General features: G+C 43.4%; 1 protein-coding gene across 1 annotated transcript; it reads left to right on the top strand.

The window, feature by feature from the left end:
* The first annotated feature begins 604 nt into the window (after positions 1 to 604).
* Positions 605 to 27,698, top strand: cluha (clustered mitochondria (cluA/CLU1) homolog a). The gene is made up of 27 exons (XM_080506771.1): positions 605 to 917; positions 8,010 to 8,203; positions 8,326 to 8,497; positions 9,229 to 9,372; positions 11,580 to 11,707; positions 11,790 to 11,944; positions 12,277 to 12,402; positions 12,738 to 12,885; positions 12,985 to 13,077; positions 14,985 to 15,419; positions 16,151 to 16,410; positions 16,484 to 16,884; positions 18,155 to 18,256; positions 18,905 to 19,005; positions 19,656 to 19,808; positions 19,918 to 19,980; positions 20,058 to 20,302; positions 20,421 to 20,505; positions 21,604 to 21,757; positions 21,870 to 22,009; positions 22,098 to 22,178; positions 22,288 to 22,413; positions 22,676 to 22,797; positions 22,894 to 22,987; positions 23,074 to 23,208; positions 23,371 to 23,444; positions 24,395 to 27,698. Exons 1-27 carry the CDS (start codon positions 800 to 802, stop codon positions 24,528 to 24,530), a joined length of 4,185 nt encoding a protein of 1,394 aa, XP_080362897.1. The 5' UTR covers positions 605 to 799; the 3' UTR covers positions 24,531 to 27,698.

Here is a 27,698-nt window from a genome sequence, read left to right as displayed (position 1 = left end):
CACACACGCACACACACATTCATTCATTGGTGGCATTATTAACTGTCCAGGGATTGAATGTTTCCAATGTTTTGTGGAAAGGTAGAGATGTCTTTTGAATAGCAGGGAAATTGTATATAGTATTTAAGGTAACTATGGCCAAAGGGATGAAATAGACCATGAAGAGGATGGGTGCTAAGGACAAAGCCCTGGGGGACACCAGAGGAGAGGGGGAATGGCTGGAATGCAAAAGATGTTTAATGAATGAACTGTAATGTCATGTATGAAGTGAGTCTTCATTGACGTAATGGTGTAAAACTTTTAAATGAAGTGTCGGTTGCACAGGCATCATTTTTATCCATTTTTACCAAGGAGCTGCCTGGGCTATGAGCATTAATGTAATTAAGGGAAGAAGACGCCTTGACGTGATTAACTCAGGTATTTCAAAGTGAATCGATGAGGTAACATAGTTTTTTTTTCCCCCTTCATTGATTGAGTCCGACTGTTTTGTCGCTCGTGGCATTCCGTACTGCCACGCTCGGTGGGAGGGGAAGTGCAACGCAAAGGCAAAGAGGTCAAGAGAGGGGGAGGAGACAAACCACGTGTGATCCCCACTATGTACCACTCTGTCCTTCCTCACTAGACTTGTTTTTGTAAGCCTGTACCCTTCGCATGTAGCCAGCCAACCCGTGTGAGCCGGAGAAGCAGAACCGTGCCAGGTTGTGTTTCATTTTTTTTTCTCCGTCCGTCAACAGACTCATACATTCAAAGCAAAGCTGCGGGGGGGCGGATTTCTGTCACCACACACTGACTGCCGACCATGGTGAGCAAGACAGATGACATCCCGGCGTCAGTGCCTGGCTGTAACCCGGTGGATGTCGCCGAAGAAGGGACTCAGAACGGCAAAGAGGCGCGGCTGAAGGACTCCTGCGGCTGCGGTGAGCAGTGCTGCACAATGACTGCTTCAATTGTGCAACTCAACACGCAGACAGACACACTGGGTGAATGACAACTCAAATGCATGCTGAAAACTTCACACGGCAGCTTCCTGGAGAGGACGACAGTTGTCCTCTGTGGTTTCCAGAAGGTTTGGCTGGCCTGCAGACTTCTACTTCTATGCATTTGTTATGTGACTTGAAAGTCCTCAACCCCAAGGTGGGGGTGAGGGTTACTTCATCCTCTCCTCAAAGCATCTCCTTGGTAGCCTCTGTAAGTTTGTAGAGGTGCAAAACCGTGTGCTAATAAACTGTTTAGTTATGTGCAAATGTGCGAGGCCGTCACAGGATCACACCCATCGCTGCGTGCACAGGTCACGGCCGCATGCATGGACTTCAGCCCCTCGCTTAGCACTTAGCACACCGACCAAAACAAATTAGCCGGTGTGCTAACGGTTGTTAGCCGCTAGCGGCTAGCTCACCGGCGGTGAGCCTGCTAATTTAGTCCAGCCGGGCTCTGTCTGCGGTAAGCGTCGAAGCGCGAACGTCTCTCAAACATGCGCGGAAACATGCTGTTTTAGCACAGCATGTGGCTCATGCTTTTACGAGTTAAATAAGAGCCGGGGCAGCTGATGAGCAGCCGCCAACAGACACACATGTTCGGTAACAGCATGTTACAAGAGTCCGCTGAAGGTCACCTTCAGTGGATTCCTACACTCTCTGCGCAGACAAAGGGGTGGCGCAACACATACACCTGTTGTGTGTGGGACACGTAGCACAAAATCACGTGCTATAAATGCGTTATGTGGCTAATTAAAAGATGTATTAGTCGTTTTGGGATGGATATTCGCCACGTCGTGATCGATGGTATACCCCTGCCGCGTCCTCTCGTTTCATTTCACCCCCTTCCAACGAACGCAGGGTGGACTGTCCTATGTCGACCCAGGAAGCGGAAGCTGGTTATAGTCGTAGGGAAAAAAAAAAAAGTGATGATGGTGTGTGCGGCGCGGTGAGAGAGAAGGTTACGCTAATAATACATGAACAGCCGCATAAAGCAGGTGAGTGACAACCTGTGGTAGTGAAGCGGCGGAGGGCAGTCTGACTGGGCGGACATGAGACGCTGTCAGCCCGAGAAGTTTGACTGGAAGAAGCACCAAGGTGCCTGCAGCCCGTCACCGGCTGTCACATGTGGGACCTTGAAGCGCCTGTGCGGCTCTCGCCTCACTCTGACACACTCAAACCTCGAGACCCCTGCTGGTTGTGTAATTGGCGTGTGTCCCTGGCCATTTGTCTGGGTATTTACTAATCCATGCCTTTGGTTGGATTCATTTTTACCAGCCCACATGGACAATAGTCCTTCCAAAACTTGAAACAAAGGCGACATTAATCATTTGTCAGGATGGCAGGCTCACTGACCCAGTTATTGAATTTTTTTTTTTTTTTTTTATCTCCCTTTTCTAACGACTATCGCTTCATGTAACACTTTTGGGCTGCAACATTTTATCTTTGTCGCCTTAACTATTAAGCCTAGAAACTGTAGCTTTAGTCCTTTGGGTACTTTTTGTTTCAAAATAATGCAGCATATCTCTGATTCCACGCTTTGTGGATCCTGCAGTCCTTATTTGTTAATGAGCTCTGTTTAGTGTTGACTTTCAGTGTGTGTATTGGGTTTCAGGAAAGACTTTATATGTAATGTTATTTCCTGGTTAAGAAAAAAACAGGAAAGATATCTATTAAGATCTCAAGATCCATTAAAATATTTTGAGTTCTGAAATAAGACCAAAAATTGTGTAATGACTTTAAAATATATGTGGAGCTGTCCAGGTGTACCCTGCCCTCGCCCATAGTTCACTGGGATTGTGCTCCAAAGACCCTGAGCTGGATAAAGCAGGAGAAGATGCATTAATGTGAAATGTATGTGTTGCACTGTCACTGAAAAAGCAACTTGTTATTATATTCTATCTATATAACTGGTATATGAATTGCCAGGGAATGTATTGTCTGTAGTTGTGTTTGATTAAGCAGTTGTTGTAATGTTTCCTTTTGATAAAGTAGCATTTTAGCTTCATAAATGTGAAGTTGGGACAAAATAAGACCGAACGGGCAACCAAACACTACTTGTGATAGGTCTAAGGCCTCAATGTTGGTCAGTGAAGGCTTGATGGATGACAGGCACATGGTGGAGCAGGCAGATCAGGGCGAGATTCACAGTCGGTGGTTTTAAGGAGCTTATAATTCCCGTGGGGTGAAGAGTGTGTGAGTTAATCCCAAGAACCACTGACACCCTGGCACGTTTCCTCATCTGACTCCTGAGCAGCCCAGGTCAGGCTGCAGTCGTCTTCTCTTGTGCTCGTGGGTCTGGAGCTCTTTGAGATCATGAAATAGAATCTATAAGCCCATTTTGTGGGTATTTGGACACGTGTAGCAGTCAAGCTCTTCTATAGGACATCATCAAGCATGCAATTTCACGTTTTATTAAATAATACATCTCTGTTATAACACAAGTCCTCTAAGCCACAAAACATTCATTTTAAAGTTGCTGTTGAGGTTGATCAAGACTTATAATTTAGCAGTAATATCAAATTGAGAAAGGACTAGCATGGTCCAGTCCAATGAACTATGATCCGATAATACTTGACATTTCTTTTATAGCAGGCGCAGTATGTCGTGCATAAATCATAAATCGGTTGTCTGCAATGTTATGAACCTGTGACGCCTTTATGTTGTCAACAAAATGTTGTTGTATTAAGACAGAGCTTGTGTCAAATCTCAGCACTAAACTCCATGTCAGGATCCCGTCTGTCCACCAAGAGGATGCTACCTTGTGGTGCAGCAAACACTGTGACAGAGAAGCCTTGTGTGGTTGTTGTCTTGAGGGTTGTCTGGCTGGTTCATGTTGCTATGGCAGCAGCCGTGGTCCCCATGTCAAGGGCCGCCAGCTTTATTAGCTGTGCAGAGAAGTGAGCTGGAGTAATGGACTGCAGAAAACCTCATTTTGACCCTGACGCTTAAAGATGAAGATGGAGGGAATTGTGACTGAGTTTTTTAAAACTGAGTGGGAGTGAAACACTCAGTCGTCTCATGTTTCATTGTGTCTGATTTGTTTTCTGGTTTCTTCTCCTCGACCTTGTTTACAGTTCCTGCCTGTCCAAATGTGTGTCTGGCCACTGTTTTCCCCGCTGCTTAATGAGTTTGAGTTCAAACAAATGTTATTTTCGTACAATGTTTGTTTTCATCTTGGAACTTTCCTTTATCCTACTTTACATCCATGAAAAGACTAAATGTTTCTAATTCTCGGTTGTTGTGTTTTTCTTTAACACAGTTTAAACAGTGGTGAAGCTTGAATCCTCAGAGGAGTGAGGAAGTGGGGAAAAACCAAACACACGAGGAGAAACCGTTCATCAAAGCGTCACACAATAGCATGAAACGCAATACTTCTCCTGTTAAACTGTAGCCAGACGTTTTCTTCTCTCCCTTCTTAACACTCTATTGTCGAATGAACTTCATTCCACTGGTCTGGAACAAAACAACAGGTTCTTCATCTTGTGACACTTTGTACTGTTGCCTTTCTGATTCAATGAAGGCTGTGAGCTTCAAACCAACTCCAGATTATTTCATATTCCCAGTGAAACACCAACTGAAAACTTTTAACTTGTATCACCTTTGAGTAACTATCTGCACTGATGTGATTACATGATTGTGCTGAAGAGTGAAAACCATTGATTCGAACTACCTGAACTGCCTTTTGTTAGATTTTCTGTTCTTCCTATAAGTAAAATAAAATATCTATATGTGAATGTGAAAGTTCAGTTCAAGACAAGAGTTACAACCTGCATGGTTTCATACAAGTCATGTCTTTGTTGAGTCACTTCATCACTGGTCGGTCTTCAGCCTGGGAATTAGAATTTCTGCTCGGCTTTTTAGTTGGTGATTGAATTAGTTCAACTCATCCAGACTGGGTCTCTCAGTTCAGGGCTGTAAACCTACTTTATCACGTCCACTACATTTCTCTGTAGTAGCAAAGGCTACAATCCATTGTTGTGTTAAGCATGCAGTAACTTTATACACCATCTTGCAGGATGAGGCAAGATGGGAAATGTATACTTTTTTGGCAGGAATATGTGGAAGGTTGTCTTTTGGATGACATTGTGACGGTTTTAGTTTTTGTCGCTCTAATTTGGCCCATGCTAACTTATAAGATACATTGAACAAACAAACAAAAAGATCCATATTAAAAAGGCTTAGCAAATCAAGCACTGTGGCATTGACAAGTTGTTTGATAAGATGAGCTGTTGAGATGCTCAGACTTGTCGAGTGCTGGCAGATTTCTACTCCAGTCCTGAAAACAAAGACGGTCGCTCAGAAACACTCGACACCGAGCACTCGTTCTTCCCCGACACTGCTGACCGGCTCTGACACCGTTGTGTTTGTTATTCAGAGCGTGGCCTCTCCAGTGCTTTCTCCTCCTCTTCCACCTCTTGCCACCATTTCAGTGCCTTGATTCTCACCCGGGGGTCGTGGTCCAGCTACGGGGGAGGGGGTGGGGGGGGGGGTAACCCTGAGGCTGCTACCCTTGAAGGCTGAGCAAGGACACACGGCATTACCAGCAGTTGTCTCCCAGTGGGGGAAAACAGTTGTCATTAGTCCCAACAGCCATGTTTCCCCCACATTGTGTGACGCTTCAGCAGTTGGGTGTCTCTTGTCCATTTTCAATGTGTTGTAGTGAAAATGTGTTGATTACTGATCTCAGATGTGATTAGTTCACAGCTGACTCGCAGGTATTTGCTGCGTTGTTACTTTAAGTAACTAATAATTCCCTTCTCCAATCCCTGAAGGCCTCTGGCTGACCAGCCTCCGCCATTTCAACATTGTTGGTTTCAGCAGATTAGTTGTGGATCCTTCCTTTCTGGATGATCTGGTTAATTATTGTCACATTTTCAGACACATTAATTTGTGTTATGTTGTTGTTCCAGTAGTGTTATATTGTGTTTTTGTTTTTAACACATTAGAGCAACAAGAATTGATGGGAGATCATTTTGCTCTCATGCTGCAGTGTGTGTGGATCTTGGGAGTGACATTGTAGCTGAGCTGAGCTTCGCTGGCTCTATTCAACCCATCATATATATTTCACAAGGTTATTGGTCAGGTCACCTAGGCCCAGAGGTTTGTAATGCTTGTCTGTGATTCGGTTGTCGCACAGCCTGTAAAGAAGAAGTCTGGTGTTAACAGAGCTCAGCCGTGCCGAACCTCTCAACCACTTCTTCTCTGTTGACCAGATTTGACGAACAACCTTGACTGCTGAGTTTGTGGATGAATTTTATACAGGATTGGTGATGAGTTTGATAAACCCACTATAACGTTCCTGCCCAGCACCAATGAGTGGAATCGTGACCTGAAAGGCAGAGATGTCTCATCTGAGGTGTTGGGATTAGCTGTCTTCAGTACGAGTGTGATGTGGAAATAACATCCCACAGTTTTCTTGTTTTGCTCCATAACCAACCAAAAAGACTCCCTTTTCATTGCGGCCATGAAGGTGTTAAAGTAGCCCAAATTTACCAGATAAGTATATTCACTGAATGAGCACCTTGATCTGTGCTGAAAAGCGTGAAAACACCCTGGAAGAAACTCGGGAAGGAATGTTGGTAATAAGACTCATTCCAGTTTACACATTTGCATGTTTTCTCATGATGGAAGGTCATTTCAATATTGTGTTTACACTTTAATTCCAATGGGCACGATCAAAATAGTTAAGCTGTGCTCTTTGGTAAAGTGGGAAGCATGTTCTCCTCACTGCAGAAATGTCGAGGTTTGATTCTTCTTCTGGTTTTCATGGTTTTTTGTGTGGTTTCTCTTCCCTAATCTCAGCCTCCTCACTATCCTAAAGCATATCGGACAGGATTTCGCCTGCATATACTTCTTGTAACTGGATCTCCTCAAACCTTTAATGATAACTAGAAAAGTCACTGTATCACAAAGCATAGTTAAATAGATAATGTTTTATTAATCCCAGGGGTAAATTGTTCAACAGAGCTTTGCACCCATTGGTAGTTGTTGCTGGGTGGCCCCCGATGTCTGCAGTATTGCAGTCAAATCATACACAAGGTTCACAGGTGTTTCTTTGCTCACTTTGCCGTTGCAAAGAATGACGCACCAGCGGGTCAAACTTTCTCACAGAGGTTTTTAAATGTTCAGTGATTAGAGAAGTGAGCTTGTGACCAGAAGGTCAAAGGTTCATAATCTTGGACCAAGAAAAGATTGAGGCTGTTTTCACACTGGCCATATTTAGGTCATTATTGTTGAGTTTTTGCTCTGACTGTGAGGCAGCCGTACCAATGTGAAAACCAAACTAAACCGTGAGCAGAGCTGAAGGGGCCACAGCGGAGCAGTTGAACTCGGGTGCGGCGTGTGAAAGCAATCATAGTGCAGACTAACTGAAGTCTACTGAGCCTGTCCTCTGCTGCTGAAGAACCACCTATCGGCAGCGCAACTCGTGTAGCGTGGAGGAATGTTTGTTAGTTTTTACGACAGGACGCCCTTTATCAGCAGAGGCACCCCCTGGGCAACAGGTCCGTCAGATGCGAGGACAGCAGAGGATTAGTGGAGCTGATACACCCACTATCTGTATGGAACAGTACTCGACTCTCTGTTAAAGGGCGCCGTGATGATGCGTCACTCTTGCTCCGAATAAAGACACCAAACACCGTTGAGTCTGACCCAGATTATTTCTCAACTGGAAGTTCAAACACAAGACTAAATGCTAATGCATGAAGTTTGAGCTGGGAAGGCTCCCGTAGACTGATCAGCAATGCAGAGGGCCTCACGAATGTTTTACACAACACACTGTGTTCAGTAAGCACATATAGCACAGGAGTTGGAGACCAGAAACAATTTTCCATCTGTAACCTGTTAACCAAGTGGCCATACCCAGCTGTCGGGGAACACATCCACTCGTATGTAAGGAGGACCATCTGTCGAGGTCTTGCTTATTGTCTGTTTGATGTATAAATCTTATTTCATCATGCCATCATATTGGGTCCGTCTGTCTTGATTGCGTCGAAACGTAAGTCGCTGATCTCTTTGTTTTGACCATTTCAGAGCACAGTGCAGATACAGCCATGGTAAACGGCGACGGCACTCACGGTCACACAGAGGAGGCGGAGTCAAAGCAGGACCGGGATGTGGACGCAGACGGAGGCGAAGAGTCAAACGAACAGGAAGTGATCGTGATCCAGGACACGGGCTTCACTGTGAAGATCCAGGCGCCTGGGACGGAGCCGTTTGACCTGCAGGTACGGACGAAAAGCGGTGCTTCTTTTATGCGTCGTGGCTTTCTTTGAACACATTTGCACCACAGACGGTCCCCCTGCACAAGTCTGCTTCATCACCCGCTGTGCCGTCTGCCGCTCATCAGGTGTCACCGCAGGAGATGGTGCAGGAGATCCACCAGGTGTTGATGGACCGCGAGGACACCTGCCACCGCACCTGCTTCTCTCTGCAGCTGGACGGAAACGTGCTGGACAACTTCGCCGAGCTCAAGTCCATCGAGGGTCTGCAGGAGGGTTCACTGCTCAAAGTAGTGGAAGGTCAGAGGCATTTTATAGTTTGTGCTCAGCAACGATCACACGGTTCATACATTATTCACACACGCACTCGCTGTACGATCAGGCTTCACCACAGAGCTCTCTATGGACCAGACGAACCTACATGAGGGACTGTATGCTTGCAGCAGAGCAGAAATGTTCATTGTACATGTGAAAAGCTACTTGTCAGCTGTCTGCTTGAAAAAAATCAGACTTCAATAGTCTCATGCATCGTGCATGTACCATTATTGTTGCAGCAAACTTGGACAAAATGTATTTGAGCATATGCTTAGTTTGAATCTTTTTCCTTCAGAAAGTGTGATAGCAAAGCAATCTCTGCTGTGGAGTGTGATCGTTGTGTTTTATTTTTTCTTGACTCGGAAACCACATCACATGCACGTTCGTCACAATATGCAGTCATCCTCGCCAAAAACAAATGACTCATTCAGTTAAGCTTGTACATGGAAGTGCAGACTGTAACTGTCCACACGTTACAAAGACTCCACTGTGTTGTTTCTCCTCATCAAAGTTGTGAAATCAAATTGCCAAATCAAGACGGCAGGTCCAACCAGATGATCCTGGTCGACTCCAGCTACAACAAAACATGCGCTTGTTTAGTTTTACCGTCACGTAGAGAGAACTTTCAAAGCTTTTAGTTTTCAAAGTGCATTTCCCTTCCTCTGTAACGCTTTGCTCCTTCTTGCCAAACTGCTCACTTGTTGTCTCCTCCGCAGAGCCATACACGGTGCGTGAAGCTCGCATCCACGTGCGTCACATCAGAGACTTGCTGAAAAGTCTGGACCCCTCAGACGCTTACAACGGAGTGGACTGCAACTCGCTGTCCTTCCTCAGCATCTTCACTGATGGAGACCTCGGAGGTATGAAGGCCTCGCTGCCTTCTCCACAAAGATTTCTCTTATTCTACAGTTTTTAGTCACTTCCTGCAATCTGTGCAAACATGAACCTCTTGGAAGTAAACACATTATTTTTGATCAGTTTTTGTTTGCACATCTCCTGCGTTTCAACTTTTACGTCATCAATAATTGCATTCTTCATGGGCGAGATATCGGATTGTTGCATTTACAGTGAATAAAATAATTAATATTATCATCATCCAATGCAGCCCTTGGATCAGTCTCATAAATCTCGGCACTGTGGCCTCAGCTGTTCGTGACACATGATCCCACATGCAGCTTTACCAGGAAGTAGCCAGTGTTGAGGATGAATTTGTTGGTTCCAGACTGTAGGCTTCTCAGGGACTTTCTCAGAAGTTATTCAACTGTGTTTTGGGAGGCATTGTTGTCCACGTCATTGACCCGTTGTTCTCTGCCATTACAATACTTCTCAAAACACAAAGTGTGCACTCAAGCTTCAGCAGGAGGAAATGCTCTGATGTGCCATAACTGATCAGATCATAAAAACGGTTCCACCAAGTTTTCCGACCAAATTTCAATGAAACCAACCAATTTAAGTGCGATTAGTTCTGGCCAGTATGATTAGATACAAATGTTAACTAGGGCTGCAACTAATGACTATTTTAATAGTCGACTAGTCACCGACTATTGAAACGATTAGTCGACTAATCGGATAATTATAAATTTTTTCTTAAATTTAGCATGAGGTTGCTTTAATTATGTGGCAAATGATAATAAACACAAGAAAGGTGGGCACTTCAATGAAAAATGCATCTTTTATTCAACTTTGCTGCTGATAGGCCATAAATCCCAAAAATAAATAAACCTCTGTCCAAGGACAGGCAAATGTGTTTTATAAAAAAATTAATTAAAATGAAGTAAACATTTCTTTCCTGTAAACCAAGGGCACATTAGCAGCAGTAAAACATTAAATAAAAAAAATATAAAGTGCATTTTGTGAAGTGCATTCAGTTGTAAAAGAACTTTACAATTCTCAACAGTCTGAAATCTAACGGTTTTAACAACTGACATTTGTAGATACACGGCTGAAAAAGCATTCAGAGTTGTCCAAATTCATGTTGAAAACATGGACTGTTTGCTACAACCTGGACACAAACCTGTCATGGTGGACAGACCAGGTTTAAAATCAACATTCGTTCGTGCATCACCGAGGTGCTGCCATGATACGCAAGGTCTGCTTTGCAAACCTTGCAAGTAATCTTTTTGTTCGCCGTATCCAAGCTAAAATGCTCCCAAACTTTTAAAGTTCTCGTGCGCGCAGCTGCTGTGTTGGACGCCGCCATTATTTCTGTGTACGTTGCCGCGCGTCAGAGACGCTATTGCACATGTGCGACTCGGCAGAGATTGTAATAAAGTGAGATGCCTCACTCTGTTGGAAAAACCCGTCTAGCGACGAATGTCGACAATGGAATTCATTGTCGACAATTTCTATTATCAATTTTTGTCGACAACGTCGACGAATCATTGCAGCCCTAATGTTAACATGACGCTACTTTACTTGCGGTCCTCGTAGCTGCAGCTGGTGGCAGACACAGTCACCTGCAGGGAAACTAGTGATCGCCAATATTTTCTCTCTCCATGGTTTTTAAGATGTGCTTTTTCTTCAGAGGGAACATTTACTGTCATTGTTCACCTCATCAAGTATGATTGATGGTGCTTCATTCAGTGGATCAACTTACAAGCAGCTTTTATTTTAGTTTCCATTCAAAAGTCACAGCAATGTTGCTGAAATGCTCATTTCTCTTCCTGTCGCTGCATGTTTCTCTGAGCTGCTGCAGGCATTAATGTGGTCACACAGTTTATTGCTGACGGTGTTTGGGCGACCCAGTTCTTGTGTCTGGAGCACATTTGAGCAAACATTGTAATCAAATCATTTTGTCCCCAATTTGATTTCCAAGCTCAGTTTGATCAAGCTCCTCTAATCTTTGCTAAACTTCATGACCTGGTTTCTTCCTCGTTTCCCTGAGACTGCTCAACCGAACTTGCTATTTTATCTTCTGATCAGTTAAAGGAAAGCACGTTCACTGACGTTATATCTTTGCGGAAGTCAAGGAAGTAGCGGTGTCCTGCATTGCCACGTTCAGCCGTCTGCAGCTTTCTGCTCGACTTTTAACACTGGAAGATCCGACCTTAATCTTTGCTCCTTGCAGATAGCGGCAAACGCAAGAAAAAGGGCAATGAGCTGGAGCAAATCGATTGCACACCCCCAGAGCACATCCTGCCAGGCAGCAAAGAGCGCCCCCTAGTGCAGCTCCAGCCACAGAACAAGGATTGGAAGGTGAAAAGAGAGCGGCTCATCACATGTGTTCCATGTCAAGTTTCTATTGTGTCTTAAATATGTTGCTATTCTTTTTGAGCAGCCCATGCAGTGCCTGAAGGTCCTCACCATGAGCGGCTGGAACCCACCGCCTGGAAACAGGAAGATGCACGGCGACCTGATGTACCTGTACATTGTGACGGTGGAGGAGCGCCACGTCAGCGTTACCGCCTCCACACGCGGCTTCTACCTCAACCAGTCAGTCAGCGGTTCAGTCTCGTGTTCATCACTCACCTTCTAATATGTTTCATTCACTATAGACAAAGTGCTCGCAGATATTTAGGAGAAAGAAGTAATAATGAGATTTAAGTGGATTAAAGTTTACAGTTGGCAAATATGCTGCGGCGATCCTTCATTTTAACAACTTGATCACGGCCGTTAAAAACTGTTGTCCTGTTTTGTGATTTGCTGATGGTGGTTTTTAAGGGACTTTACAGCAACTGCGGCACAAATCCAATTCCATTTCTTTGAACGTTGATCACGTCTTCTCTCATCTTTATCGACTTCATCTTATTCACTCTCTGTTCCAGATCGACTACCTACACATTTAATCCAAAACCAGCCAATCCCAGCTTCCTGAGCCACTCTCTGGTGGAGCTGCTGAGCCAGATCAGCCCCGCTTTCAAGAAGAACTTCACCGCCCTGCAAAAGAAAAGGTTCAAACTTGTCCTGGTTTCAGGATTTCTGGTCACTGCAAATGCATGTGTGTTCAATTTGTGAACGTTAATGACATGTAACAAAATGTGTTATACGTTAATGACATAATGTTGATTAACACTAAATGAGCTTAAGATCTGATTGAACAATAGCCCGGATAAAAAGGATCAAGTATACAGAGCTAACTGGTCGTTATTGTCTCTAGCAGGTATATGGAAAATGTGCTCAGATATAAGAACTAAACTGTGCTGTTCTGGTTGTTTAAACTATGGATGGACTGTCTGCAGTGAACTATATGCAAGTGATATCATCTCTTTGTTTTTTTGCGCCGTAGAGTCCAGAGACACCCATTTGAGAGGATTGCCACACCTTTCCAGGTGTACAGCTGGACCGCTCCACAGGTGGATCACGCCATGGACTGCGTTCGAGCAGAGGACGCCTACACCTCCCGCCTGGGTTACGAGGAGCACATACCTGGACAGGTGCAAATTCAGCAGGCACAGAAATATGATGGGGAATTACTTTTTTTAAATTATTATTATTATAATTTTGACGTTTTTATCTAATATTGGCATGTTCAGACCAGAGATTGGAACGAGGAGCTGCAGACCACCAGGGAACTTTCCCGGAAGAACTTGCCGGAGCGGTTGCTGAGGGAGAGAGCCATATTCAAGGTACGCCATCCGTCTATTGCTCCTCGGTCGACAGAAGGCCTGCCGTCTGTTACCAACAATGCACTGAGGAGGGCAGATGAGGCTGAGTCACACACGCCTGCTGACATGCAATTTGATCTCTTTTGTTTAAAGCAGAAATTCCTCTTCTGAGTTTCTGAATGTGAGATTAGTGTTTCCACAGAAAGCACGCAGTCACATTCATTTCAAATTAATCGGCACTTATCCATTTGTTGCTGCAGCTTCAGTCTGTACTTTTGACGGACGTCTCCAAGACACCAAAACTCTCCCTTGTGTGTTTGGAGTTTTACCTCACTCTTTCAGAGCAGCTATACATTATGAAATAAAATGTTTTTGAGCACATAATGAGGCAGTATTGCGCAAATATGGGTTTGCATTTGAACTGTAGGAGTAAGTAAGGGAAGGGAAGGGAGGGCTCCTCAAGTTTCTGATGAATCACTCAATAGCTGTCAAGCAACACACAAGAAAATAAAGCGTTCCGTCCAGTTGATGGGTATCGTGCTTTTATCACAGCCTAAAGAAAGGGATCAAATCTCTCCATTCTTATAGATTATGTAGAAGTTAAGTTGATTTGTTTTTGTTTACATCAGTGCTATCAGTGTTCCACTCACCATTACTCAAAAGCACTACATTCAGTCCCAACTTGCAAACATCAATTGTAGAAACACTCCTCATAAATCTTTTTTCGATAATCAAACGGCAAAAGACTCAATAATACAGCGAAACAAAATGGGAGAGTTGTGTGCATTGCTGCTCCTCTTTTTCATAAATTAGAGAAAGATTCTCAAAAAATATGTCTGCAAGTGTGTTTATTTTTGTTCCAAATATTTACAGTTTGGCTGCCGGGTTCAGAGCATCACAGCAGGAGGTCATCAGAATACTTTAGTTTTACTGGTAAATAAATTAATATTGCAAGGCACTAAAACGATTCTCTGTCAAGTGTTTTATTTTATTTTTCAAGCTGGGGAGAGAGGTCTTTCTATTTTCTTATATACAACAATGCAGTTATATCTTCAGAAACTCGCCTCAAATTATCTAACGTTCCAAAATGAATCAACGGTTGTGATATTGAGACGCATTATTAATGTGTATATTTTCTCAGTGGTATTTCCACTAAGACGAACAAGGCGTGAGATAATGTGAAACTCTTAATTTCTCTTTAAAAGGCCCTCCATGTTTACTTGTGGGGTCTGTGGGGATTTTACAGATCTGAGACAATCCGAAAATCTCCAGTCGTTTGCAGTCATTTGTTTGTCGGACTTCTCTAAACCAGTGTTTTTCAACCTTTTTGAGCCAAGACACACTGTTTTTGTTTGGAAAAATCTGGAGGCACACCACCACCCGAAAATATTAAAAATTTTAACTCTGTAGCCTATATTACCAATATAAAGTCATTCTCATCAAAGTTTTATCAACAGGAATCAAATAAATACAGAAAAAAGTATTTCCCAATTTCTTTTTTTAATTTGTACTCACTCAGTGTGAAACCTGGACCTGATGGATGAACACAGAGCTGAGATCCTGGTTAGATTCTTCCTTTTCAAAAACTTCTCCATCACTGTCACTGACACAGGACTTTGATACAAGATGGGAGCAGCAGGTGGAGATTAACCAGACTGACGTCTGTTAATTTTCGATTTCACTGGCAAAGTTCTGTGCTGCCATCTATTGGTGAAGAGTATTTATACATGATTACTCTTCAACACACTACTCTCACAGCTGACAGCGGATGTGAGAGCAAATGATTTTTAGAAAAACATGTGAAATTGGATACTTTCCCACGGCACACCTGACTAGATCTCGCAGAACACCAATGTGCCGCGGCCCAGTGGTTGAAAAACACTGCTCTAAACAACCACCTCCTCTCCGTCCCGCTCCTCCTCCCGCAGGTCCACAGCGACTTTGCAGCCGCTGCCACTCGAGGCGCCATGGCGGTGATCGACGGCAACGTGATGGCCATCAACCCCGGGGAGGAGACGCGGATGCAGATGTTCATCTGGAACAACATCTTCTTCAGTCTGGGCTTCGACGTGCGAGATCACTACCGTGAGCTGGGCGGCGATGCCGCCGCCCACGCCGCTCCCACCAACGACTTGAACGGGGTGCGAGCTTACGGCGCGGTGGACGTGGAGGGCCTCTACACCCTGGGAACGGTGGTGGTGGATTACCGAGGCTACCGCGTCACTGCCCAGTCCATCATCCCGGGGATCCTGGAGCGTGAGCAGGAGCAGAGCGTCATCTACGGCTCCATCGACTTCGGAAAGACCGTCGTGTCTCACAGCAAATACATGGAGCTGCTGGATAAAACCAGCAGGCCACTCAAGGTCAGTCGCATAGCTATCGCGTGAAATCACAACGTACGGTCTGTCATTGGAATTTGTTTTGACAAGATTCCTCACCGCAGCATGTGACTATAAACGGCAACATGTTAAAGTACGACATTATGGGTAAACAAATAAACAAATGGCAAGAATTTAGTAAAATAGAATCTGAACCGAGTTTGAGGTGCAACACCAGTTTAAGCCTTATTGTTGAGTGAGTGATCATAAATTCTACTGAAAACAATACTTAGAGCCATTTGATTCACCTGTTATACTTGTCAGTTATGCGTTTACGAATGTTTGTGCGGCATTTCATCCAGACATTTATTTTTCCAATTTCTTAATTTACTTGTTATTGTTTTAAAAGTAAACTTATTCATATTTGTGTGTATTTGCTCTTATAGATTCGTCTATAAAATTAGGAATCATTAAAAAAAATTTAGCGTTTAATTTTGAGTAGTGTTTTGCAATAGAATATTTCAAACGATTACTTTTTTTTTTTTTAATTGTCAAAATCCAAATGTTGAAAATGCTCAAACTATTTTAGTTTCTATATTATGAGTATAGAAATAACTGACAATGAAAATGTTATTTTTGAAACAATTGCATGCACATAGACTTAATGCCATACAAAGTTATATTAAAGGGATGCTGTGTAAAGTCAACCACTCATACATGTCAGTTTTTCCAGTTTGCTCCTCTAACAGTTCACTTCCTTCCCCCGTGACTTCCAGGTCCAGCGTCACAACGTGCTGAACGACAAGAATGAGGCGGTGGAGCTGTGCTCCTCCGTCGAGTGCAAAGGCATCATCGGAAACGACGGCAGACACTACATTCTGGACCTCCTTCGCACTTTCCCCCCCGACCTCAACTTCCTGCCAGTGGAGGGCGAGGAGCTGCCTCCAGAGAGTCAGCGCTACGGCTTCCCCCTCCAGCACCGCCACCGCCTGGCCTGTCTGCGCCAGGAGCTCATCGAGGCCTTTGTCGAGCACAGGTAGGCGTCGGTGTGCACCACGAGGATCTGCGTCTCTCGAGAGAGCTCAATGTGTCTCTCGTTCATCCCGCAGATATCTTCTCTTCATGAAGATGGCAGCGCTGCAGCTCATGCAGCAGAAGGCAAACAAAGACTGTAGTAAGACGGACACGCCCGCCATCACGGACGCATCCACCGAGAGCAATGCTGACGCGACGCAGGCTGCGCCTTCAGACTCCTCCGCTGCGGCAGACGCCTCCTCCGACGGCGCGAGCCAGGCCGATGCCACCGCGGCCGCCGTCCCCAACACGGCGAACGACGGAGACGAAAGCTCCACAAAGCCGGCCACGAACGGGCCGGTGGAGCCCGCGGCCACACAGAATGGCGAGTGCAAGAGCCCACTGGAGGGTAAGGAGCTTGAGGAAAGTATTCCAGGATTAGCTCAGGCCAAAGAGCTGGCGGAGACCTTAGTCGCCGAGGACGGATCTGGTATTGGTACGTCCCCCCCCCCCCCCCCAAAAAAAAAAAAAGATCCCTAAAGGCCGGGACGATGCAGGGAGAGATACTCTGGTGGATTAGAGATTAGAAACTTAGCAGGTCCAAGAAACTTTAATCTAGAACACCTGATTTGATCCTGGTTGAGGAAGAGCACATGGAATGAATTTTCTCATGGCTTCATTCCACCTGACTTCATCTCCCTGTTCAGTCCTCGGTCTGCCGTGGGGATGAGTGTTGGCCCCCAATCAACCCAACTAGACTTGACCCCAATAAACCAAATGATCGCTTTTAATCTGGGTTTTGCAATGCATGAATGATCATGTGTTTGTGTGGTGCTGCATTGGTCCTGAATGAATAATCTGCATGTCAAACGCTAATCTGCAGCGTTGGTCGTCGTGATTGGTGGGTGCTAATATCCGGTCTGCTCATCACACCAGCTAATTCAGAACTGATCGGATTCAATTGTCTGCAGTTCTGCTAGTAAAATGTGATTTGGCAATGTCTATGATAATCTGCATTATTATCATCTACAAGTAATCTGATACGAGGGATTTTCTGCCCGACAAGTAAAACCAAAGCTTATTGCCAATACTTATACAATACATTTGACCAGAGCTTCCTGTGGTGAGGGAAGGTCCTTCCTGGGACGTTTGTCACAGCACTACATCAAGATATCAAAAACCTTTCCATTTCATTTAAGTTTTTCCAGAAATGGTTTCTGCCAAACGGTGAGGATTAGATCCTGTAAAAGGCATAACTTTGTCCAGTTATTTAAAAAAAACAAAAAAGTAATCCAGTCTAAAATTAGTGTGCGGAGAGTAAATATCAGTTTGACATGTCACTATGTTTATGTTGACGTTGCATCATTAGTTGTTAATGTTGAATAGAAAATTTGGAAAATAATTTTTACATGTTATCCCCAATAAAGTTGGAATATACAGATTATACAGCACACTACAGAGGGGTGGTGTGTTCATTCAGACATTATGGTGAATCAAACCATTTAAGCATTTGTCCATAAAATAAAAGTATTTTAGATTCCTACTTTGAATTATATTTACTTTCTTTCAGTACAACTTTCAGCCAATACTTGAAATGGGTATTTGTCTCCCAGTGTTTTAGTTATTCCTACAGGAATTCCCACACTCGGTGTTGACATGGTTTAATTCATCCCTTTTCCACTGTGTTGATTTGATGTCCCTGTCGTTGTCGTTGCTGTTGTGACTTTCAATTTTTAAAGTGTCTTCATGTGTGAAATTACAAACAGATCCCAAAAGTCGTGAGGTGGTCCTGAATGCCTGCAAGGCGGTCGGTTCCATCAGCAACACGTCTTTCGATATCCGCTTCAACCCGGACATCTACTCTCCAGGTGGGTGTGGAAAGTATTTTAGAAACTCTAAACCTTTATTTTACCAGACACGTCAATTGAGAACTTGTTCTTGAAGTCGGCCTCAATAGGCAAATACAAAACGGTAAAGACATAAAGGAAGACCACGTACTGTGAAATGTGTTTAAAGGGAGATGACTACAAAATGCGATCCTGCACAAATGATTGTCTTGACTTTTTAAGCATGATGAATGTGTGAAGATTTGAGGTCTCGTGCCAAAGACCTCAACAGAAGAATGCCTTGCATAAAGGAATGTCAATAACTTTGCTGTGTGATGCTTTTCCCCGTTTTTTGTTTGCGGCCAATTCTGGATGAATTGGGCCGTAATTCCCGCTCGCAACTATTTTTAATTCACTTTCAAGAAAAGCTCAAGTTGTACTTTGTTTTTACAATAATATTGTGACATTTTTAAGACTGACATTTCCTCCAGCCACATGCATGAAAAAGCAATGAGGGCAAAGCGAGCTCTGACGACGACCTCGACGTATTATAATCAGTGCAAATATTTGCCTTTCAGCGCATAACTGATTTCTTTTTCATTCGTGCTTATATTTTTAACAACTCTATTGTTCTTCACGGGATCGTACTCCACGGTGAGCTGACCGTGGGTGTTTGTGTTGTTGTACCAGGAGTGCGTTTCCCAGACGACAGCGCCGACGACGTGCAGAAGCAGAAGCAGCTGCTCAAAGACTCGGCCGCCTTCCTGGTGTCCTGTCAGGTCCCCTCGTTGGTCAGTGTCGCTGCAGCTCACACATTGTCGCCTCACGTCTGCGTACAAAGGCCTGTTTTAGTGTGTCCTTTAAAAAAAAATTATAATAAAGTGGCAAGTAACAGTTCAAGTATTTGCACTTGTTTTAGATTTCTGCTCTTGATTAACTTTTTTCTGAGGACTTCTCCTTCCTGCATTTGAACACGCATCTACTTTCTCACCCTCACTTTCTTTCAGCCCGGGTTGATGGAGAGTTGCAGTGATTAAGAAAAAATTATAATAAAATAAAAATCATAGCCACTGAAGAGTAATCTAGTTACATTGATAATGATTGAATTGCAAACCTTCAGGTTTGTCTTCCGAAATGAAAGTTTCAAATAGATTTCAGTGTTTTATATAAATAAAGCCAGGTCACTTTTCTTCGTTTTTAATACTGAGAGAAACGTCAAATCAAATACAAGTTGAGTCATTTATCTTAAGATTAAGATGCTTTATCCACACTGTCAGACTGTATCCACTGTGTTGTTATAACAACTTCATGACTTCTCCCTTTTTTTAACACTTCTACTGAAGTAAACAAATTATATTACGTTTGTTTTTTGTTTTTTTTACTTAATTATTTGTATTGAAGTGAAGAGTACCAGTACTTACCTGTGGCGTTTCCCCACCAGGTTAAGGACTGTTTGGATCACAGCGCTCTGCCTATGGATGGAGCCACACTGACGGAGGCCTTACACCAGAGAGGCATCAACATTCGCTACCTGGGCACAGTGCTGGAGTTTGTGGATAAAACCCCTGCTAAGGCCCAGCTGGAGCACTTCTATGTGAGTGTCTTCCTGTAAAATCTGACGAGTCGCATCATGCCAGCAGCAATCATGTGGACAGTGATACCGATACTTGTTTTTTTCTTATTTTTCCTTCTCTCTCCCTTAGAGGATTGGAATCAGTGAGCTGATCACCAGATGTGCAAAACACATCTTCAAGACATACCTGCAGGTCGGTTTGAGCGGGATTGCAGCACTTGAATCTCGTCTCGTCAGGGAAAGGGCTGATTGTGGGGGTTTTTTCCACAGGGCGTGGACCTGTCGGCCCTCTCCGCTGCCGTGAGCCACTTCCTCAACTGCTTCCTGAGCTCCTTCCCCGACGCCGTCGCCCACCTGCCCCCCGACGAGCTGGTGTCTCGTCGCAAGAGCCGCAAGCGGCGCAACAGGGTCCCCGGCGGAGGCGACAACACGGCGTGGGCGAGCCTGACGCCCAGCGAGCTGTGGAAGAATATCGCCTCGGAGGCCCAGACCTACTATCACTTCACCATACAGTGGTGAGAGGAGAGCTCAGTCTGTTCCTGTGACATGGACGTTAAGGCCATTTGACCATCCAGGGGTGGCAGTATGAATTATTTCTTCTTCTTTTTTTTTTTTTTTCCCTTCCATAATCAGTGAAAGTGCGGACCAGGTGGTGGAGAAATTCGGCCTTCAGAAAATCACACTGCTCAGAGAAATTTCTGTCAAAACTGGCATCCAGGTAAACACAGTACAGTTTCTAACCACTCATTTTACCAAAAGACCTTTTACAAGCTTTACCAGATTTAGTGAAAAGATTCTGGTTTTTGAAAATAACCGTACTGCCTTAACCCTTTATATCCCCATTGTGTCATCCCGAACAAGATTGAGCGTTCGAAGCATTAGTGTAACTTCACCAGTTTTTTTTTATTTCCCCAAGGAAAGAATATATTTGTTCCTGTTAAGAAATTGCTCTTTTATGCTGTTTGTCTGTCATTGAACAGCAAATAAATTGAGTAAGTAATCTAATGGAAAGAATAAGATTCAGTGATGTACCTTCAACAACAGATGAAATGAAGAACAGAAGCATTGTCCAAATGCTGGTCACTGAGGCTTTATAAACAATTCATATTTGTCACCCTCAGTTAAAAGATATACCCTTGTAATCAAGAAGAAACTTGTTTCCTCTTCCAAATGTTAAAAGACAATTGTTTTGATTTTGTGATTTCAACACTCACAAACTTCCAGGTTTAAATAATTTTTAATTTGTATTAAACATAACCTTGGGTTTTGGGAAAAATGATGCAATATTAACTTTTTTCAGACCTCACAAGCAAAAATGATAAAGAATCAAACAAAGGCTTCAACCTTTTGACTGTTGAGCAACTTTAAAACAAATTGATGTTTCACAGTTTAGGAAAACCATTGTACTCCATTTATTTCAGTTGCAGCTGTATGTGCCTGGTTCCCTTTGTTCCTGGCAAGATACCAGTTACAGTCTGGAAAAGTCATATCTGTAATGTTTATCAATCTAGTGGACGGAATCAGAGTTTACGTGATGGTTTTAATCAGGTGTTTCACACTGTATCCAGCATTAGAAAGATTGTCCACTTGTAATGGAGAGGAAAAAATGCAATTCAATGAAATATATCTTGAACGCGTTCAGTGTAATTCACATATTTTCGTTTTTTATTTTCAAATTCACATTTTATCGGGAATAGATTGAGGTCAAATGCATCATCCATTCTAATTGTCTTTAGCCTTCGTAAAACCATGGATTCTTGAATTCAGATCATACATATCCAGCTTTCATATAAAGAATGTTCCGTTTTATTTTCAGATTTTGATAAAGGAGTACAACTTCGACAGCCGCCACAAACCTGCCTTCACAGAGGAGGACATCCTGAACATTTTCCCCGTGGTGAAGCACGTCAACCCCAAAGCCTCGGACGCTTTCCACTTCTTCCAGAGCGGACAGGCCAAAGTCCAGCAAGGTGACACTCCTGAGCCTCCAGGCCAGGAAATGTTTGATTCCAGTGTGTTTTGAGTATGTAAGCACATTTTTAAATATGTGAAACTATTGTCTGTGAATTGGACGACGTGCAGGGTTTCTGAAAGAGGGCTGTGAGCTGATCAATGAGGCCTTGAACCTCTTCAACAACGTGTATGGAGCCATGCATGTGGAGATCTGCGCTTGCCTGCGTCTGCTTGCACGGCTTAATTACATTATGGGAGACCACATTGAGGTACACACACACACTCGGACTCTGTGAGCTGAGCATCTTTTCCATTCATTGTATGGCCTCGGAATTACATGCAAGTGTTGACCCGCAGGCTCTCAGCAACCAGCAAAAAGCCGTCTTGATGAGCGAGCGAGTACTGGGCATCGAGCATCCCAACACGATTCAAGAATATGTGAGTTAAGAAATCAAACATGTCGATGTCAAATGAATAAACAAAAATGTTTTTGACCGAACGCGACTGAAGCCTCGTAACCTCCCTGTGTGTTCTTTTTACCTGCCAGATGCACTTGGCCTTGTACTGCTTTGCCAACGGACAACTTTCTACTGCCCTGAAGCTGCTCTATCGTGCCCGGTACCTCATGCTGGTGGTGTGTGGGGAGGATCACCCGGAGATGGCACTGCTGGATGTAAGTGTAGTGATGAGTGAGCAGGGGGGGAAAGTCAAATGGACCTTAAGCAACATGCAGTATTAGATGAAACCTGTGAGCCTCTTATTCACCCTGCTGACGAACCACTGGCTCATATCATTAGAAGTTCACCGATGATTTAGTGCAGAACAGGAAACCTAGGAATTATGCTCTGTGCATTTCTCAAAACACTTCTGGTGAATTCTAAATGTTTTACAGGGAAAGACCAGGCAGTTGAGACCGTTTCTTCTTGTGTTCACAGAGTAACATTGGCCTGGTGCTGCACGGAGTGATGGAGTACGATTTATCACTCAGGTTCTTGGAGAACGCCTTGTCCATCAACTCAAAGTACCACGGACCCCGGTCCCTCAAAGTGGCTCTCAGGTGAGGCGACTCCCATCTTGTACATGCACAGGTAGAAAAACATTACCCACACGGTGGCTGATAACTGTGCTTGTGGTTTTCTTGTCCACTCTCCAGCCATCATCTGGTTGCGAGGGTTTATGAAAGCAAGGCCGAGTTCCGCTCGGCGCTGCAGCATGAGAAGGATGGTTACACCATTTACAAGAATCAGGTACAGATGCCGGGACGCGCCTCGGTCACACAAAGAAGCTTCCTCTATAAATGTGGATTATTTTTTTTTCCGGCTTCTCTTTTCAGATGGGAGAGGCACACGAGAAAACAAAGGAAAGCTCGGAGTATCTGAAGTATCTCACCCAGCAGGCTGTAGCTCTTCAGAGAACCATGAATGAGATCTACAAGAACGGCTCCAGTGCCAGCATCATGCCTCTGAAGGTGACCGACTCCAGGCCGAAACATTTAGCCATGACTTTGTGTCTTAAAACGAAACTGCACTTGCCTAAGATAAGAAGTGGGGATATCTTCATTTTGCTTACAGAATTTAAGTACTTTTCTCTCTCTCTCTTTTTTTTTTTTTTTTCCTTTCCTTGATTTCAGTTCACGGCCCCCAACATGGCCAGCGTTCTGGAGCAGCTCAACATCATCAATGGCATTATCTTTATACCTCTCAGGTAACATCAGAAAGAATTGTCAAACTCGTATGAGGCTCATGATCAGAGCTCAATATTGTTTTTGTTGTGGGTTTCCACCTTGTATGTTGGGAACTTATCTTACTATCTGATTAAACATGCTTACAGTGTTAGCATTCATTCTAAAACAAGATATACAGCTGTTTTAAATATTATTGATTGTAGTTGCAACAGGGATATTGGTGCTTATAGCAGAATAGAGAATATTAAACTGGCACTCCAAAAGGTTGCTCTTGATTACCTTGTTTTTCTCAATAACAAATGAGCAAACTGTACAAGACATTAATTCCCCATCAAATTCAATCAGGTCACTTTCTGCCTTCCATTTTTCATTTGATATTCTCATTTATTAAATTTTCTTCAGACAAGATTAACAAAAAGTACACCGAAACAAATGTACCCAAAGAATAGAATAGAAGACTAGAATGCCTTTTATTGTCATTATACAAACATTGTGCAACGGAACTGGAGGTCCTCTTATATTCAGTGCAACGATCAGCAACTCACAAAGTATAAATGTATAAATAAATAAAAAGAACGTAAAATCTTTCACATATTAAGACGTTTTGCACAATATGTAGTCGCACAGTGAGCAGTTGCAGCCGTGGTGGAATGTGTGTTGCATGTCAGTTATTTACATGTGAGAGTTCAGGGTGATGATGTCTTTGGGTAAGAAGCTGGGTAAAAGGTTCCCCATTCTGCAGCAACAGTTTGAACAGAAACATGCACAAAAAAGCTTTCTACAAAAGCTCACACTCATATTTCAGTCTGGGTGGCTTTTATTTATTATATTATTACCTCAGAGCTACTGAATGAATGAAAAAGCTCCATCTATATGTTTAAAACCAAAAGCCCACAAAGTTTTGTATCTAGAACACGTGACTTACTAATTAATTCAGCCCGATTAAAGCTTTCTGTCTGTTCCCTTCCAGCCAAAAGGATCTGGAGAACCTGAAGGCCGAGGTACAGAGGAGGCAGCAGCTGCAGGAGCTGCAGGAGCTGGGAAAGAGCGAGGAGCCCGTGGAGGGCAGTCCACTGGAACTGGAAGACAAAATTCCCATCGATTAATGTTGGACTGCCCACTGCACAGCGTTCTTTCTGCGATGGGGGAGAAAAGGGCTGCCGTGACGCAACAGCCAAGTCACCGAGCCTGCGGGACCCGAGAGCCGAGCAGTCTCAATCAGCATTGAAATAAACAGGGGGAGGGTGGGTTCAGGGCAGGCCAGAGAAAAACTGAACTGTAGGAAAGAAAAGGAGCATGCTCCGAAGTAGGAAGAATGTGAGGGAGAGCGATGGGAGGAAGTACCAACGTCATAGAATCAATGTAACGTGCAATCCGAAAAAAATCCCCAGCCCGAGAACCCGGCGGCGACCAAGCCGCTGACGGCGTTGGCTGCTTAGATATACAATTAGCATGGTGGCAGCCGGGGGGGAGGGTGACCAACAATGACCATGACATTGTATACCAGAGCCTTATCAACTGTACCATAACCCAACAGAATCACGCTTAGACTTCCCACTGTTGGCCCAAGACCACGTGTTTTCCCCACCTTTGCCTAACGAGCCTTGAAGACCTCTGGGTGGGGACCCAACCCCCCCCCCTCCCCCGATGGTGCTTTAAATGTTACAGCACCTCCCCTGTACTAGAACTCAGGGATGCGTTCTCTGTGCACTATGACCACAACACAGGCAGTAAATTCAAGAGTTTTCAACAAGTGGGGCTTCAGAATGTTAATTCCCTTCTGTGTGGCTTCTTTGAGCCACCTTGCAGCGATCACCCTTCATTTTTTTTTTTTTTTTTCTCGCCCCCAAAGGTCACTTAATTCAGTCCCCCTATCATCTGTACTAGCAACATCCCCGGCGGGCGGGCGCTCTGTACTGTGGCTCCTGTTTCTCAAGCAAACAAGCAGTGACACATCAAGGAACTTTCAAATGCTCATTCAACTTGATTTTCTTTTTTCTTTTCATTTTGTAGATTTTTTTTTTTTAGGAAACAGATTTTTGTAAAACTGCAAAGGAGAATTAAGGAGGTATTGTATGCCTGCTGACCATGAATTAATTTAAGCCATGTCTGTTTTTTAGAAAATGTATAGAAGTGGCAATAGATGTATAAATCTCTATTGAATTCAGACAGGTACTTGATTGATGTAAATGGGAATAGCAGATTTGAAAAGATTTAGAGATTAAAAAAAGAAAAAAAAAGCTTTCACCTTTAAGCAGTAAATTTATCTATCTATATACTAGCTGTGTTCAATCTTCTATTTTTACACACTGAAAGAAAATATGTGCATGTGTGTTTGTATGGTTGCTGGTGTGTGCGTGTGTGTCTTTGTGTAGTCTCACAAAAATCTAATGGCCAGGGTTTCTGCTGCTTTAGCTGCTGCATAGTTTGAATAGCGGACGTCAGCTTTCCAAATGTTTTATATTTCTAAAACCTGTTTAAAAAAAAAAGATAAAAACTACGGCTTTGGCCTCTTCTCAACACATTCACAGCTACAACTGTTGCAAAATCTGCCTATGAATGAAGTCAACCTCTTCTCACTGTTAGACAGGCTCAACATTGGCAGTCCAGATCTATTTTGTTTGTTTTTTTTGATGATTATTCCATATTTTTTCAAGTAACTGTCACAGAAACCAGCCAGGAGTGAGCCGCGCGTTGTTTTCAAGCACTTTTCTCATGCTGCTTGGATGTGCTGACTCGTCCACAGCACCACCAATAGTGGACAAGAGAAGGGCTGCTTCAGTGTGATCTACCAAAAAAAAAAAAAGACTGATAAAAGATTTGTTTGCACTTGTATACATGCAATGTATCCCTCCCTCCCATGGCAATCTGTTACTTAATTGTTGCTGTGTGTAGATGTATGTGATCAAAGCAATAGAGAGATGCCGCTTGAGCTGATTGTTTCAGAATATGCAGATTTTATTTGCACAAGGTGGAATTCTTCTTTTTTTTCTTTTACTGTACTGGCTGATTTACCTGGTGGTCATTGAGTCGACTGGAGGAAAGCGAGCTCTTGACACCAGGAGATGAGGTCACTGCAGTGAATTTTCCCCGATTGTGCTCTGAAACATGATGCGGAAAGCAGAGCGTGGTGGTTCGTGCCTATTACTTCTGCTTCTGAATGGAACCATGGTGATGATGGGTAAAATACTTTACAATTTATAAAAGAAACGTATACCTCCTGATTCTGTTTTCTGGGTTTCTTTCGTCTTATTCACCTTATTTTCGTGTGTATTTTCTTACCCTCAGTGTCCAGTAGGTGGCACTATGGCGTTATTGTGAGGGACGAACTCTGACCCGAAGGACAGCAGACGTCTGAGATGTTGCAGTGCACAAATACAATTTGATTAGAAGATCAAATTAAACGAGGATTGGGTTCATTTTAGGGTGCAGCATTACCAGAAAGTAAAACATTGAAGGTTTTCTTAAGCGGATGTGTTTTAATAGTTTGGATCAATGGATGTACAAAGAATTACACCAGTGCTGCGTTTTCAATGGTAATTATCAATTTGGTTTATTTAGGATTCACTAGAATAATTTAAGACTTAAATAATCCTTGTAAGCACACCAAGGTTGCCTCTAAAAAAAAAAACATTACAGTGAATTCAAACACGATGTACACCTTGGGAACTGTTTCATTATATCAGTGATTGGTCATCAAGTGTATATATGACTTGTGAAAGGAAAACACAAGACCCTGCCGAGATCAGACCTGAGATGTTTGTGTGATTTGACTTAGCCTTTGTTGGAGGCCATCAGGTTAGGGTTTGAGGATGGGAGAGGTTTTGTTTTTTTTTTGGTTGGGATGATTCACAGGACTTACCTTTTTGTTATGAGACATCAGTTAAAATATATAGCTATGCAGTAAACATGCAAAATCTACCCTTTTCAGTTTGTTCTGCACAGCAGCAGGTCTGGGGAAGGAATGTTTATCGATGCGACATAAAAGCAGACTATAAAGATTGAGTATTTCATATGCAGATTATTAAACTATGAACGGTGTTTTGACAAGATTTCCTATATCTATCCTTGAATATGAAGCATTTCACTGCTCACTGGTCAAACAGCTTTGTTGTCTTTGTGTGATGTTCATTAATGATTGTTTCAGGGGTTTTGTGTTTTCCCACTGATTAAATCTGCACAAAGGTTTTCTTTACGCCCAGCGTTCGAGCCTGCTCCCCCTGACTGTGTGTGATAAATGTGTGTTGCGCTTTACTAATTAATCAAATTATTTT

This window comes from Blennius ocellaris (genome assembly GCF_963422515.1).
Source record: "Blennius ocellaris genome assembly, chromosome: 2".
Lineage (NCBI taxonomy): Eukaryota > Metazoa > Chordata > Actinopteri > Blenniiformes > Blenniidae > Blennius > Blennius ocellaris.
Note: the sequence above shows the minus strand (reverse complement) of the source record. Positions and strands in the feature narration are given on the sequence as shown.